The sequence below is a fragment of the Ranitomeya variabilis genome, chromosome 1 (assembly GCF_051348905.1).
Source record: "Ranitomeya variabilis isolate aRanVar5 chromosome 1, aRanVar5.hap1, whole genome shotgun sequence".
NCBI lineage: Eukaryota > Metazoa > Chordata > Amphibia > Anura > Dendrobatidae > Ranitomeya > Ranitomeya variabilis.
In genome coordinates, this window is record NC_135232.1 from 765,155,465 (window position 1) to 765,171,174 (window position 15,710).

The 15,710-nt window shown below is 45.0% G+C and overlaps 1 protein-coding gene across 1 annotated transcript in view; it reads left to right on the plus strand.

Annotated features, from left to right (window-relative positions):
* Positions 1–15,710, plus strand: part of GIPC3 (GIPC PDZ domain containing family member 3) — a 256,767-nt gene that overhangs the window by 201,168 nt on the left and 39,889 nt on the right. The window contains exon 5 of the mRNA XM_077271913.1: positions 1,274–1,355. Coding sequence (XP_077128028.1) covers positions 1,274–1,355 — 82 coding nt within the window. The remainder of the gene's footprint in view (positions 1–1,273; positions 1,356–15,710) is intronic.

A 15,710-nucleotide genomic window follows, 5' to 3' on the forward strand; every position in this document is an offset into this window, starting at 1 on the left:
AAATACAAGGCAATACTGGGGAAAATTCTATGCAAAAGACTTGAGGTTCACCTTTCAGAAGGACAACGTCCATAAACATATTGCCAGATCTACAAAGGAATGGCGTATATCAAAGCATATTCATGTATTTGAATGGCATAGTCAAAGTGCAGGCCTAAATCCCCTTAAGCCAGTTTACAGAATGGGAAAAATGTCAGCCTATAGATGTGCCAAGCTGGTACAGACATTCACCAAAAAACTTGCACCAGTAATTGCAGCAAAAGGTGTTCCTACAAAGTATTGACTCAGGTTCAGATTTACATTTTTTAAAAATATTTAAAAAACTATGTAACATTTTCTTTACACTTCACAAATCCTTGCTACTTTGTGTTAAAATATGTTTATTTCTGGGTGTAAGGAGAAAAACAATTGAAACATTTTACAGATATGATACTTTTTCAAAGCACTGTATATAATTCCTGTTTTTATGTGCAGTAATGTACAATGTATAACTCCAATTATCAGCTGGAGGGTAGGAGTTATTCTTCTGTCTTTATGAGCTCCTGTGTGCACGGGTATCCGCTGTAAAGATCCACAGTTATGGGATGGCTGGATATGAGCACAGTGATGCTAAAAATCCTCTGAAAAGTCGATGAGACAGAGCACCCTAGCCAGTATCGTCCCTGGTAACCACGAGGGTGAATCCTGAAGTGACGTGTGATGTCACTACTGCTTGGTACGGAGTCATATGCGTTTCGGGAAATCTCGGTTCTCCTAAGTCACGGTATCATTGAGACCACAGCTAGGAACCATTTTCTGCAAACTATTTCTTTGCCTGACACTATTATTAATTCTTTCACTAACTTTAATACACATGCAGGATTAGTAGATGGAGTGTTAAGTCTGCTGTGTCATCCACATAGAGTCATCCACATAGTATCGTACTACTGACCTATGGAATGATACTGTTTTGAAGAACTACCTATTTATTCATGTACTTTGCAATTCAGGATCTTTGTTGTTGCAATTTTACTTGTGCCAGTCTACATCAAAGTTATTGAAACATTATCTCTACATGCTTTTCATTCCATCCATTTATCATACTCTGTTTGTTGGCGACAGTATCATTCTTTTATCTAACAGATTAACTGTCAAAACAGCTGCGTAATTGTTATTGTGAAGATAATGGCATATATTCCAAATGTATACATTTGATAACTAAGAAAACCTTGTGTTTTTATTTCAACATTACTAAAGCTGAATAACTAAAGTTGATGCGTAATTGATTCTGCAGCCAAGCGATGGGGAAGAAGAGGTGACACGTAAAGTGGATGACTTACTGGAAAGTTACATGGGAATCCGAGACATGGAGCTTGGTAAGATATTTTAAATAGTTATATTTTACCACTATTGTTGCCTAACATGTAGAAAAAAAATCAGACCTAATCATCCCCATCTTTTTTTGTCATCTTTCTGGTTGCTGAATAAGGCTTCATTGTAAAACACTGCATTGAGATGCGAGTATTACAAAATAATTGACCATTTAGAGGTTTATTCCCACAGCATCATAACAACACGACGACCAATCCACTTTCCAGGAAACTGTTCATGTAGGAATGCTTGAACCTGACACATTCCTACTCATGTAGGAATGCTCGGACCTGACACCCATAATATGGTGCACCAGGTCTGAACATTCCTACATGAACAGTTTCCTGGAAAGTGGATTCGTCGTCGTGGGCCAGTTGAATGGCCACCAAGGTCTCCCGATAAGGTATCTATATGGTGCACCACCACTTTATGGGTGTCAGGTCTGAGCATTCCTACATGAAAAGTTTCCTGGAAAGTGGATTGGTTGTTGTGGGCCAGTTGAATGGCCACCAAGGTCTCCTTAGACTTTTATCTTTGAGGTCATCGGAAGGCAATTGTCTATGCTGTGAAGATACAAGATGTGCAGCATTTGAAACAACAGATACTGGAAGCCTGTGCTAGCATTTCTTCTGCGGTGTTGCTATCAGTGTGTCAAGAGTGGGAGAAGAGGGTTGCATTGACAATCCAACACAATGGGCAGCACTTTGAACACACATTTTATAAGTGGTTATAAACTTGGAAATAACTCAGGAAAGAATAAAGTAATGTTACACACATGTCACATGGCCCGTTTCCCATTGGAAAAAATAAAGTTGGAACCAAAATGGCCAACTTCAAAATGGAGGCCATGGTCACCTCCCATCTTGAAAGGTTTTCCCCCTCCCATATACTAATGTGCCACACACAGGAAGCTGATATCACCAACCATTCCCATTTTATTTAGGTATATCCATGTAAATGGCCCACCCTGTGCATATATATATATATATATATATATATATATATATATATATATATATATATATATATATATATATATATATATATATATATATATATATATACATACACACACTGCCTTGCGAAAGTGTTCGGTCCCCTGGAACTTTTCAACCTTTTCCCACATATCATGCTTCGAACATAAAGATACCAAATGTAAATTTTTGGTGAAGAATCAGCAACAAGTGGAACACAATTGTGAAGTTGAACAAAATTTATTGCTTATTTTAAATTTTTGTGGAAATTCAAAAACTGAAAAGTGGGGCGTGCAATATTATTCGGCCCCCTTACTTTCAGTGCAGCAAACTCACTCCAGAAGTTCATTGTGGCTCTCTGAATGATCCAATGTTGTCCTAAATGCCTAATGATGATAAATATAATCCATCTGTGTGTAATCAAGTCTCTGTATAAATGCACCTGCTCTGTTATAGTCTCAGGGTTCTGTTTGAAGCACAGAGAGCATCATGAAGACCAAGGAACACAAAAGACAGGTCCGTGATACAGTTGTGGAGAAGTTTAAAGCCGAATTTGGATACAAATGATTTCCAAAACTTAAAACATCCCAATCAGCACTGTCCAAGCGATCATATTGAAATGGAAGGAGTATCATACCACTGCAAATCTCCCAAGACCCGGCCGTCCCTCTAAACTTTCATCTAAAACAAGGAGAAGACTGATCAGAGATGCAGCCAAGAGGCCCATGATCACTCTGGATGAACTGCAGAGATCTACAGCTGAGGTGGGACAGTCTGTCCATAGAAAAACAATCAGTCATACACTGCATAAATCTGGCCTTTATGGAAGAGTGGCAAGAAGAAAGCCATTTCTCAAAGATATCCATAAAAAGTGTTGTTTAACGTTTGCAATAAGCCACCTGGGAGACACACCAAACATGTGGAAGAAGGTGCTCTGGTCAGATGAAAAAAACCCCCAAACTTTTTGGCAACAATGCCAAACGATATGTTTGGCGTAAAGGCAACACAGCTCATTGCCCTGAACACACCATATTCACTGTCAAACATGATGGTGGCAGCATCGTGGTTTGGGCCTGCTTTTCTTCAGCAGGGACAGGGAAGATGGTTAAAATTGATGGGAAGATGGATGGAGCCAAATACAGGACCATTCTTGAAGAAAACCTGTTGGAGTCTGCAAAAGACCTGAGACTGGGACGGAGATTTGTCTTCCAACAAGACAATGATCCCAAAAATAAAGTAAAGTCTACAATGGAATGGTTCACAAATAAACATATCCAGGTGTTAGACTGGCCAAGTCAAAGTCCAGACCTCAATCCAATCGAGAATCTGTGGAAAGAGCTGAAAACTGCTGTTCACAAAAGATGTCCATCAAACCTCACTGAGCTCGAGCTGTTTGCCAAGGAAGAATAGGCAAGAATTTCAGTCTCTCAATGTACAAAACTGATAGAGACATACCCCAAGTGACTTGCAGCTGTAATCGCAGCAAAAGGTGGCGCAACAAAGTATTAAGTTAAAGGGACCGAATAATATTGCACGCCCCACTTTTCAGTTTTTGAATTTCCACAAAAAGTTAAAATAACCAATAAATTTCGTTCAACTTCACAATTTTGTTCCACCTGTTGTTGATTCTTCACCAAAAATTAACATTTGGTATCTTTATGTTTGAAGCATGATATATATAGATATATATATTGTAGCATGGCTAAAGGGTGTGTAGTCGATGGGAGGTATGTGCCACATAAGTGCCTTGTTGCTGTAATGTAGCCCGGAGTATTTCTTGATTGTATATTACCATGTATATATGTGTGTTCAGGACCTGTGGTGATGTCAGACCACATGGCTAATCATGTGATGGGTTACTGGGTGTGGTTAGCTTTATATAAGACAGGCTGATCCTTAACACAGGGGGATATGTGTGGAGCTGCTAGCCTCCAGTGTGTTAGGCTCCAGCACGGAGCCTGAAGGAACGGACAGTTGTTTTTCTCTTTTGCCTGAGTTTAAGGCTATTTGTTTTTCCTGTTTATGCTAAACTGGTTTATGAAGCAATAAACCCTTGAACTTTTGTTGGAACCTGCCTCCTAAGTGTCAGCCGTCGCACCTGAGTGAGTGAAATCCCTACAATTGGTGGTAGACGTGCGGGCAGCGTTCCCAGCGGAGACGAAAAGTCTGTTATTGAATGTCCTGGGTCAAGTCTGTTGTAAGCCAGCCGGGGAAAATGGAGGAACTGCTGAAACACTTGGTCCAGTCGCAGAGCCAGCAGGAGCAACGGCAGCAAGAGACCAACAGGCTGTTGATGCAGCAGATACAACAGAGCCAGCAGCAGATACAACAGAGCCAGCAGGAGCAACGGCAGCAGATGCAGCTTCTGGCAACCGCCATCCAGGGCAAGTCGAGTGCCCCAACCCCAGGTTTGGCTGATGACACCCATGTCCGGAAGACGGTAAGACGCGCATTGCAGAAAATGACCCCCGGGGATGATGTTGAGGCCTTCCTGACGGTGTTTGAGAGGGTCGCTGAGAGGGAAAAACTCCCGCCAGAGCAGTGGGCAGAGGTACTGGCCCCATACCTGACGGGAGAACCTCAGAAGGCGTACTATGATTTGACCTTGCAGGATGCCAAAGAGTATCACAAGTTGAAAGTCGAGATTTTCGCACGTTTGGGGGTGACACTGACTGTCAGGGCACAGCGAGTTCACAGCTGGGCCTATCACCGGGACAAACCGCCTCGCTCTCAAATGTTTGATCTGTTGCACCTGGTCCAGAAATGGCTGCAGCCAGAGTCATGTACACCTGCACAGATGGTGGAACGGGTAATGATGGATTGGTTTGTGCATTCCCTCCCGAGGTCCATACAGACTTGGGATGAACAGGGTGATCCCCAGAATGCCGACGAACTGATCGGACTGGTCGAGAGATACCAAGGGATGGAAGGCTCCTTTGGGAGGCAGCCCGTGCCGTACTGGGGGTCCCAGAAAGCTGCTGAGTCCCAAAAAGGGGTGGCGCGTCCAAGGTCATAAAGGGCGGGGGAGGTGGTGCCCAAGGTCCCTACGGGTGATATTATTTGCTGGAAGTGCCATGGGCCAGGACATATAGCTGCCCGTTGTTCCCAGACCACTGAGCAGATGGACTGCAGCATGGGACGCCGTTGTTCATACTATGCGTATCCTGCCTGCAGTGTGAACTCTCCGCCCAATGAGGGACCTCAAGCGTGTCCCGTAAAGGTGAACGGTCAAGCAGCAACGGCGCTGTTAGACTCAGGGAGCTTAGTGACCCTGGTGAGGGCCACTTTCCCTCTCCACCTGCTCCCGGGAAAGAAGGTCGGCGTGCGGTGCATACATGGTGATGCCAAGGACTACCCTTTGGCCAGGGTGGACATTGAAACAGCATGTGGCACTGAGTCCCACATAGTCGGCATCGTGCAGGACTTGTTGCACCCTATAATTATTGGCCGGGATTTCTGTCTGTTTTGGGATTTGTGGGGAAAAGGTTCTGAGCTCCCTAGCAAGAGTAGGGAACCAGTGAACCCTGGAAGGGTGTCACCACACCCAGAGACAGACAGGTTTCCTTTTTGTGTGCTGGTTGGGAATGAGGAGGAAGTGTCCCCTGCATCTGACACTATGGAGTTAGAGGTAACCGGTGAAAATTTTGGGACTGCCCAACATAGGGACCCCACTCTGAGGGAAGCCTTTAATAATGTCACAGTTATTGACGGGGTGGTACAGGAGCCGGGGGCAGACACAAGGTTTCCCCATTTTCTGATGAGTGGGGAGTTGTTGTACCGGGTCACGAAAATAAGGGAGGAGTTGGTAGAGCAGTTGGTAGTGCCGGGTCCATATAGACGGAAGGTGTTGGACATGGCCCATTCACACATCTTGGGTGGACACCTAGGGGTGGAAAAAATGCAGGAACGGGTTGTGCAGAGATTCTATTGGTCCCTTAGTTAAATCAGCCCGGGGCCATCAGTATATATTAGTCATCCTGGACTATGCCACACGCTATCCTGAGGCAATTCCCTTGAGAAATTCTTCCTCAAAGAGCATAGCCCGCGAGTTGGTCCATGTCTTTTCCCGGACAGGTCTGCCAAAGGAGATCCTGACTGACCAGGGGACACCTTTCATGAGCAAGGTGATGAGGGAGTTATGCAAAGCCCTGAAAATCTCCCAGTTGAGGACCTCGGTGTACCAACCCCAGTCAGATGGTCTTGTTGAGAGATTTAACAAGACACTGAAGAGCATGCTGAGAAAAGCTGTAGAGAAAGATGGTAGAGACTGGGATTGTCTCTTACCCTATCTGATGTTTTCCATTCGTGAAGTTCCACAGGCCTCCACAGGGTTCTCACCATTTGAGCTTCTATATGGCCGACATCCGCGAGGACTCCTGGATGTAGCCAAGGAAGCCTGGGAAGCCGAAGCCACGCCCCACAGAAGCGTCATTGAGCATGTGGCCCTGATGCAGCAGAGGATTGCAAAGGTGATGCCTATCGTGAAAGAACACCTCCTCCAGGCACAAGAAGCTCAGGCCAGAATCTACAACCGGTCTGCAAGAGTGAGGCAGTTCAATCCGGGAGACCGAGTTCTTGTGTTAGTTCCGACGGTGGAAATCAAGTTCTTGGCCAAATGGCAAGGGCCATATGAGGTTGTCGAGAAACTTGGTGAAGTAAATTATAAAATTCACCAACCAGGAAGACGGAAACCATTCCAAGTGTACCATGTCAACCTCATCAAGCCGTGGCAAGATAGAGAGCCGACAGTAACTCCATCGTTGTTAAGCAACCCAGAAGGTGAGGTTGGAGCGGTTACTATAGCAGAGATGCTATCGAAGACCCAGAAACAACAGTGCCGGGAGTTACTCCAGAAAAACAGGGACCTGTTTTCAGAGTTGCCAGGACAGACGAAGGTCATAGCGCACGAGGTCCTAACAGAGCCACATGTGCGGGTGAACGTGAAGCCCTATCGTATTCCTGAGGCTCGTCGAGTAGTTATCTCCAAGGAAGTGGAGCGTATGTTGAAGCTCGGAGTCATTGAGGAATCCAAGAGCGGTTGGTCGAGCCCAATTGTCCTGGTCCCAAAACCTGATGGAGAGTGGAGGTTTTGCAACGACTATCGGAAGTTGAATGAGGTCTCCAAGTTTGACGCTTATCCCATGCCCCGCGTTGATGAGCTCATCGAAAGGCTTGGGCCTGCCAGGTACATAACCACCTTGGATTTGACGAAGGGGTATTGGCAGATCCCCATGGCACAGGAAGCCAAGGAGAAGATGGCGTTTTCTACACCAGATGGATGTTTCCAGTATGTCCGGATGCCGTTTGGCCTACAAGGAGCTCCGGCGACCTTCCAGAGGGCTATGGATAGAATCCTTGCCCCCCATAAGGCATACGCTGCTGCGTACCTGGATGATATCGTCATATTTAGCCCGGACTGGGAGAGTCATCTGGAAAAGGTCCAAGCGGTGTTTGATGCTATAAGAGAGGCCGGATTTACAATAAACCCGAGGAAGTGTGCCTTGGGTAAAGAAGAAGCTAAGTACCTTGGATACATAGTGGGTCGTGGAGAAATAAAACCCAAATCAGTAAAGTGGAGGCAATTCAAACATGGCCAAAACCAGTTTCCAAGAAGCAAGTTAAAGCCTTCCTGGGAATCGTGGGATATTACAGGAGGTTCATCCCAAACTTCGCCACGATGGCTGCGCCTCTGACTGACCTGCTAAAAGGGACAAAATCAGTAATGGTTAAGTGGTCCGAAGAAACAGAGTCAGCCTTCCAAGAAATGAAAGAGGCTTTGTGTAAGCAACCCGTTCTGATGGCCCCAAAATTCAAAAAAGAGTTTATTCTTCAGACAGATGCCTCAGATGTCGGGGTGGGAGCAGTTCTTTCCCAAGAGCTACATGGGGAGGAGCATCCTGTCCTCTATCTGAGTATGAAGTTGTTCTCGTCTGAAAAGAACTACTCAGTCGTTGAGAAGGAGTGCTTGGCCATAAAGTGGGCGGTGAACACGTTACGGTACTATCTGCTGGGTCGTAAATTCAGACTGATATCTGACCATGCCCCACTAAAATGGATGAGGGAAACAAGGGGTAGAAATGCTAGGGTCACCCCTTGGTTCTTAGCCCTGCAGGACTTCAGTTTCCATGTGGAACATAGGGCCGGAAAGCTGCATGGTAATGCGGATGCCCTATCAAGAATCCCTTGTTTAGTGGGAAAAAGTGCCAAGCCCCACGGCTTTAGGCAGAGGGGGGAGGTATGTAGCATGGCTAAAGGGTGTGTAGTCGATGGGAGGTATGTGCCACATAAGTGCCTTGTTGCTGTAATGTAGCCCGAAGTATTTCTCGATTGTATATTACCATGTATATATGTGTGTTCAGGACCTGTGGTGATGTCAGACCACATGGCTAATCATGTGATGGGTTACTGGGTGTGGTTAGCTTTATATAAGACAGGCTGATCCTTAACACAGGGGGATATGTGTGGAGCTGCTAGCCTCCAGTGTGTTAGGCTCCAGCACGGAGCCTGAAGGAACGGACAGTTGTTTTTCTCTTTTGCCTGAGTTTAAGGCTATTTGTTTTTCCTGTTTATGCTAAACTGGTTTATGAAGCAATAAACCCTTGAACTTTTTTTGGAACCTGCCTCCTAAGTGTCAGCCGTCGCACCTGAGTGAGTGAAATCCCTACACTATGTATATATATATATATATATATATATATATATATATATATATATATATATTTAGATACCCTTCTACTGACATAGGATCAAGGTGGTATATGATACTGCTTGATCACTATACATTATTTTGTATGATATCTCTTTATATTCATATTTTTCCATGTCCTCTATGACTATAGCCACTGACAACCCACAGATAGATGCTTTGTCTGCTAAATCATTCATTTTGATACCTTTTAACACTTATTGTATGCCCTCGTACTTACCTACTCCTCTACTCCTCTGCAACATTGACATATTGAGATTGCCATCTGGACTTGTGAGGTTTTTCTTTCTGCCACTTCTCCTTGTATTTTATCTTGTTTTCATTGTGTGTCATGAATTTAATAAATATTTACCATTTTAATACATAATGGTATACTGCTTCCCTTTTCTCTTTGTTTGGGATTCTGACACTGCTGTAGGGGTAATATACCCCATCCTGGTATCTATATGCCCCCATCCTGATATATATATGTCCCCATTGTGGTGAAGCGGTGTCCGCACTGTGTAGTGACGAGGCAGTGACCCAGGAAAGTTCAACGTAAACGTAGTTTAACCCCTTAACGACCGCTGATATGCCTTTTAACGGCGGCAGTTAAGGGTGCTTAAACCACAGCGCCATTAATTAACGGCGCTGTGAGAAAAGTGTATAGCGCCCCCCAGAGTTGGATTTTCTCTGGAGTCTCGGTTGCCGGGGGTAGCCGAGGCCCCAGAGAACATGATTCGGGTCGGTTTTTACCGACCCCCGAGTTGTGATTGCCGGTAATTAACCATTTACAGGCGGTCGCAAAAAAAAGAAAAAGCGATTTGCCATTTAATTTCTCTGTCCTCCGATGTAATCGCACATCAGAGGACAGAGATATGGAGTCCCCGATCGCCCCCCGGTACTCACCCGTCTCCCCCGGTGCTCCTCGTGGTTCCCCATGAGCGCCGCCATCTTCTTCCGGCAAAAAAGTGGCGGGCGCATGAGCAGTGCACCCGCTGGCCGGCACCCGGAAGATCTTTGGGGTCTTGGCTGCTGGGGTAGCCGAGACCCCAAAGAACATGATCGGGGTCGGTTTTTACCGACCCCTGTTTTGTGATCGCCAGTAAATAACTGTTTGCCGGCGACCGCAAAAAAAATGCGGTGTGTTATTCTCTGTCCTCTGATGTGATCGCATATCAGAGGACAGAGAAATAGGGGGTTTGGGGACCCTGTTATACTTACCGGTGTCCCTGGGTCCTCCTGCTTCTTCTCCTGGCCGCCGGCATCTTCCTCTGGGAAGAAGATGGCGGGCGCATGCGCAATGCGCCCGCCGTGATCTGCTGGCCGGCAGAGGAAGATTCTTCCTCTTGTTTTATTTTGGTCACTGTGAGATCCTATCACAGTGATCAAAATAAAAAAAAATAGTAAATAACATCTCCTTTATCACCCCCTTAGTTAGGAAAAAATAATAAAATAAAAAAATGCATGCATTTCCATTTTCCAATTAGGGTTAGGGTTGGGGCTAAAGTTAGGGTTAGGGCTAGGGTTAGGGTTGGGGCTAAAGTTAGGGTTAGGGTTGGGGCTAGTGTTAGAGCTAGGGTTAGGGTTAGGGCTAAAGTTAGGGTTAGGGCTAGGGTTAGGGTTGGGGCTAGGGTTAGGGCTAGGGTTTGGGTTAGGGCTAAAGTTGGGGTTAGGGTTTGGGCTAGGGTTATGGTTGGGGCTAAAGTTAGGGTTAGAACTAGGGTTGGGGCTAAAGTTAGGGTTAGAGTTGGGATTAGGGTTGGGCTTAGGGTTTGGATTAGGGTTAGGGTTGGCGTTAGGGTTGGCATTAGGGTTACGTTTGGGAATAGGGTTAGGTTTAGGATTAGGGTTAAAGTTAGGGTTGGGATTAGGGTTAGGGGTGTTTTGAGGTTAGGGTTGTGATTAGGATTATGGATCGGGTTGGGATTAGGGTTTTGGATGTGTTGGGGTTAGGGTTGGAGTTAGAATTGGGGGGTTTCAACTGTTTAGTTACATCAGCGGGTCTCCAAACATGACAGCCAATTTTGCACTCAAAAAGTCAAATGGTGCTCTCTCCATTCTGAGCTCTGCCGTGCGCCCAAACAGTGGTTTACCCCAACATATCGGGCATCAGTGTACTAAGTACTAGTTGGACAACAACTTTTGGGGTCCAGTTTCTCCTGTTACCCTTGCAAAAATTAAAAAAATTTGGGGCAAAAAAATCATTTTTGTGGAAAAAAAATGATTTTTTTTTATTTTCACGTCTCTGCGTCAAACTTCTGTGAAGTACTTCGGAGTTCAAAATGCTCACCACACATCTAGATAAGTTCCTTGCGGGGTCTAGTTTGCAAAATGGGGTCACTTGTAGGGGGTTTCTACTGTTTAGGTACATCAGGGGCTCTGCAAACGCAACATAACGCCCGCAGACCATTCTATCAAAGTCTGCATTCCAAAACGGAGCTCCTTCCCTTCCGAGCTCTGCCATGCGCCCAAACAGTGGTCCCCCCCACATATGGGCTATAAGCGTACTCAGGATAAATTGCCCAATAAATTTTGGGGTCCAATTTCTCCTGTTACCCTTGTGAAAGTAAACATTTGGGGGTGAAAAATCATTTATGTGGAAAAAATATGATTTTTTATTTTCATGGCTCTACATTATAGACTTCTGTGAAGCAGTTGGGGGTTCATAGTGCTTACCACACATCAAGATAAGCTCTTTAGGGTGTCTAGTTTCCAAAATGGGGTCACTTGTGTGGGGTTTCTACTGTTTAGGTACATCAGGAGCTCTGCAAATGCAACATGATGCCCGCAGACCATTCCATCAAAGTCTGCATTTTAAAACGTCACTACTTCCCTTCCGAGCCCCAATGTGTGCCCAAACAGTGGTCCCCCCCACACATGGGGTATCAGCGTACTCAGGACAAATTGGACAACTTTTGGCATCCAATTTCTTCTGTTACCCTTGGGAAAATAAAAAATTGGGAGCTAAAAAATCATTTTTGAGGAAAAAAAAAAAAGGATTGTTTATTTTCACAGCTCTAAGTTATAAATTTCTGTGAAGCTCTTGGTGGTTCAAAGTGCTCTACAACACATCTAGACAAGTTCCATAATGGGTCTAGTTTCCAAAATGGGGTCACTTGTGGGGGGTTTCCACTGTTTAGGCACATCAGGGGTTCTCCCAACACGACATGGCGTCCGATCTCAATTCCAGTCAATTCTGCATTGAAAAAGTCAAACGGAACTCCTTCTTTTCCAAGCTCTGCCATGCGCCCAAACTGTGGTTTACCCCACATATGGGGTATCGGGATACTCAGGACAAATTGCACAACAACTTTCGTGGTCTAATTTCTCCTGTTACCCTTGTGAAAATAAAAATTTTGGGGCGAAAAGATCATTTTTGTAGAAAAAATGTGATTTTTTTATTTTCACGGCTCTACGTTATAAACTTCTGTGAAGCACCTGGGGGTTTAAAGTGCTCACCACACATCTAGAAAGGTTCCTTAAAGGGTCTAGTTTCCAAAGTGGTGTCACTTGTGTTTTTTTTTTACTGTTTAGACACATCAGCGGCTCTCCAAACGCAACGTGGCGTCCGATCTCAATTCCAGCCAATTCTGCATTGAAAAAGTCAAACGGTGCTCCTTCTCTCCCAAGCCCTGCCGTGCGCCCAAACAGTGGTTTACCCCCACATATGGGGTATCGGTGTACTCAGTACAACTTGCACAACAACTTTCATGGTCAAATTTCTCCTGTTACCCTTGTGAAAATAAAAATTTGGAGGCTAAAAATCATATTTGTAGAAAAAATATGTGGTAAACAGTGGTTTACCCCCACATTTGGTGTATCGGCATACTCAGGACAAATTGCACAACAACTTTCATGGTCAAATTTCTCCTGTTACCCTTGTGAAAATAAAAATTTGGGGGCTAAAAATAATATTTGTACAAAAAATGTGATTTTTTTAATTTCACGGCTCTATGTTATAAACTTCAGTGAAGCATCTGGGGGTTCAAAATGCTCACCACACATCTAGATAAGTTCCTTAAGGGGTCTAGTTTCCAAAATGGTGTCACTTGTGGGGGGTTTCCACTGTTTAGGCACATCAGGGGCTCTCCAAACGCGACATGGGGTCCAATCTCAATTCAGCCAATTCTGCATTGAAAAAGTCAAACCGCGCTCCTTCTCTTCAAAGCTCTGCCGTGCGCTTAAACAGTGGTTTATTCAGGAGAAATTGCACGACAAATTTTGTGGTTCATTCTCTCTCATTTGTACACTTGTGAAAATAAAAAAAATTGGTTCTGAAGTAAAATGTTTGCAAAAAAAAGTTAAATGTTCATTTTTTCCTTCCACATTGTTTCAGTTCCTGTGAAGCACGTAAAGGGTTAATAAACTTCTTGAATGTGGTTTTGAGCACCTTGAGGGTGTAGTTTTTAGAATGGTGTCAAATTTGGGTATTTTCTGTCATGTACACCCCTCAAAGTGACTTTAAATGTGAGATGGTCCCTAAAAAAATGGTTTTGTAAATTTTGTTGTAAAAATGAGAAATCGCTGGTCAATTTTTAACTCTTATAACTTCCTAACAAAAACAAATTTTGCTTCCAAAATTGTGCTGATGTAAAGTATACTTGTGGGAAATGTTATTTATTAACTATTTTGTGTAACATATCTCTCTGATTTAAGGGCATAAAAATTCAAAGTTTGAAAATTGCAAAATTTAAAAAAATGTTGACATATTTCCATTTTTTTCATAAATAATCAGAAGTAATATAGAAGAAATGTTACCACTAACATGAAGTACAATATGTCACGAAAAAACATTCTCAGAATCAGAGGGATCCGTTAAAGCGTTCCAGAGTTATAACCTCATAAAGTGACAGTGGTCAGAATTGTAAAAATTGGCTCGGTCATTAAGTACCAAATTGGCTCTGTCACTAAGGGGTTAATGTCCAAACTCACAACATAAACAGCACACGGTATCCTCCGGATCGCAGCCAGGAAACAAGACAGTCCGTATCCGAGACCAGTTGCCTTGGGCGACAGCACTGCCGTGTACACTGTTGGGTGCCAGGCCTTTTGGCTCCGCTTAGCTCCGTGTTGCTTCAAACAGGCTGAAGCTTTGCAGAACCTTCTACTTTGCAAGGTTGCAAACCAAGATTGTCCACCCAACCTGCAGGGTTTTTACAAGGAATCTGTGGCCATAGGCCACTTGTAAGACCTGGCCGGGAGGAGGTGTACCTCCCCACTACAATCCTGCAATCCGATCCAAAAATAAAAGCCCATGGTGGGTTTTCTTAAATCTTCCTTGGGCTAATAGCTTTCCCAAGACCAAACCTTACTTTTATTTTGCACTGCAATCACAAATATGCTTGTGACTGCAATGCACTACTGCAGCCTCAATACGCCTCTATGCGCATCCTGTGGGACACATAATGACCTTCGCATTTAACACCGGTCACTGCCTCACATACCCCACCCTCTGTACAAACTTGTGGGATTGAACATTTGTCACTATTAGTGTTGAGCGATACCATCCGATACTTGAAAGTATCGGTATCGGAAAGTATCGGCCGATACCGGCAAAGTATCGGATCCAATCCGATACCGATACCCGATACCAATACAAGTCAATGGGACTCAAGTATCGGACGGTATTCCTGATGGTTCCCAGGGTCTGAAGGAGAGGAAACTCTCCTTCAGGCCCTGGGATCCATATAAATGTGTAAAAGAAAGAATTAAAATAAAAAATATCGCTATACTCACCTGTCCGACGCAGCCTGGACCTCAGCGAGGGAACCGGCAGCGTTGTTTGTTTAAAATTCGCGCTTTTACTTGGTTACGTGAAGTCCCGGCTTGTGATTGGTCAGGGCGGCCATGTTGCCGGGACGCGGACCAATCACAGCAAGCCGTGACGAAATTACGTCACGGCTTGCTGTGATTGGTCCGCGTCCCGGCAACATGGCCGCCATTAACCAATCACAAGCCGTGATGTCACGGGAGGCTGGACACGCGCGCTTTTTAAAAAGCGCGCGTGTCCAGCCTCCAGTGACGTCCCGGCTTATGATTGGTCACGGCGCCATGTTGCCGGGACGCGGACCAATCACAGCAAGCCGTGACGAAATTACGTCACGGCTTGCTGTGATTGGTCCGCGTCCCGGCAACATGGCCGCCATTAACCAATCACAAGCCGTGACGTCACGGGAGCCTGGACACACGCGCTTTTTAAAATGGGCGCGTGTCCAGCCTCCCGTGACGTCCCGGCTTGTGATTGGTTGCGCCGCGGTCAACCAATCACAAGCCGGGAGGCTTGTATAATACATCAGCTGAGAGGTGATACATGGGAATGTGAGACACATCCTGCAAATTCGACCAAACTTATTATGCAATAATTGATGTTTTGACAACATTGGCAGTTTCCCCTTGTTTGGTTTAGTTCATCCTCACTCATTTTGTGCGCCCCGGTCAACCAATCACAAGCCGGGAGGCTGGACACGCGCGCATTTTAAAATTTTAAAATGGGCGCGTGTCCAGCCTCCCGTGACGTCCCGGCTTGTGATTGGTTGCGCCGCGGTCAACCAATCACAAGCCGGGAGGCTGGACACGCGTGCATTTTAAAATTTTAAAATGCGCGCGTGTCCAGCCTCCCGGCTTGTGATTGGTTGATCACGGCGCAACCAATCACAAGCCGGGACATCACGGGAGGCTGGACACGCGCCCATTTTAAA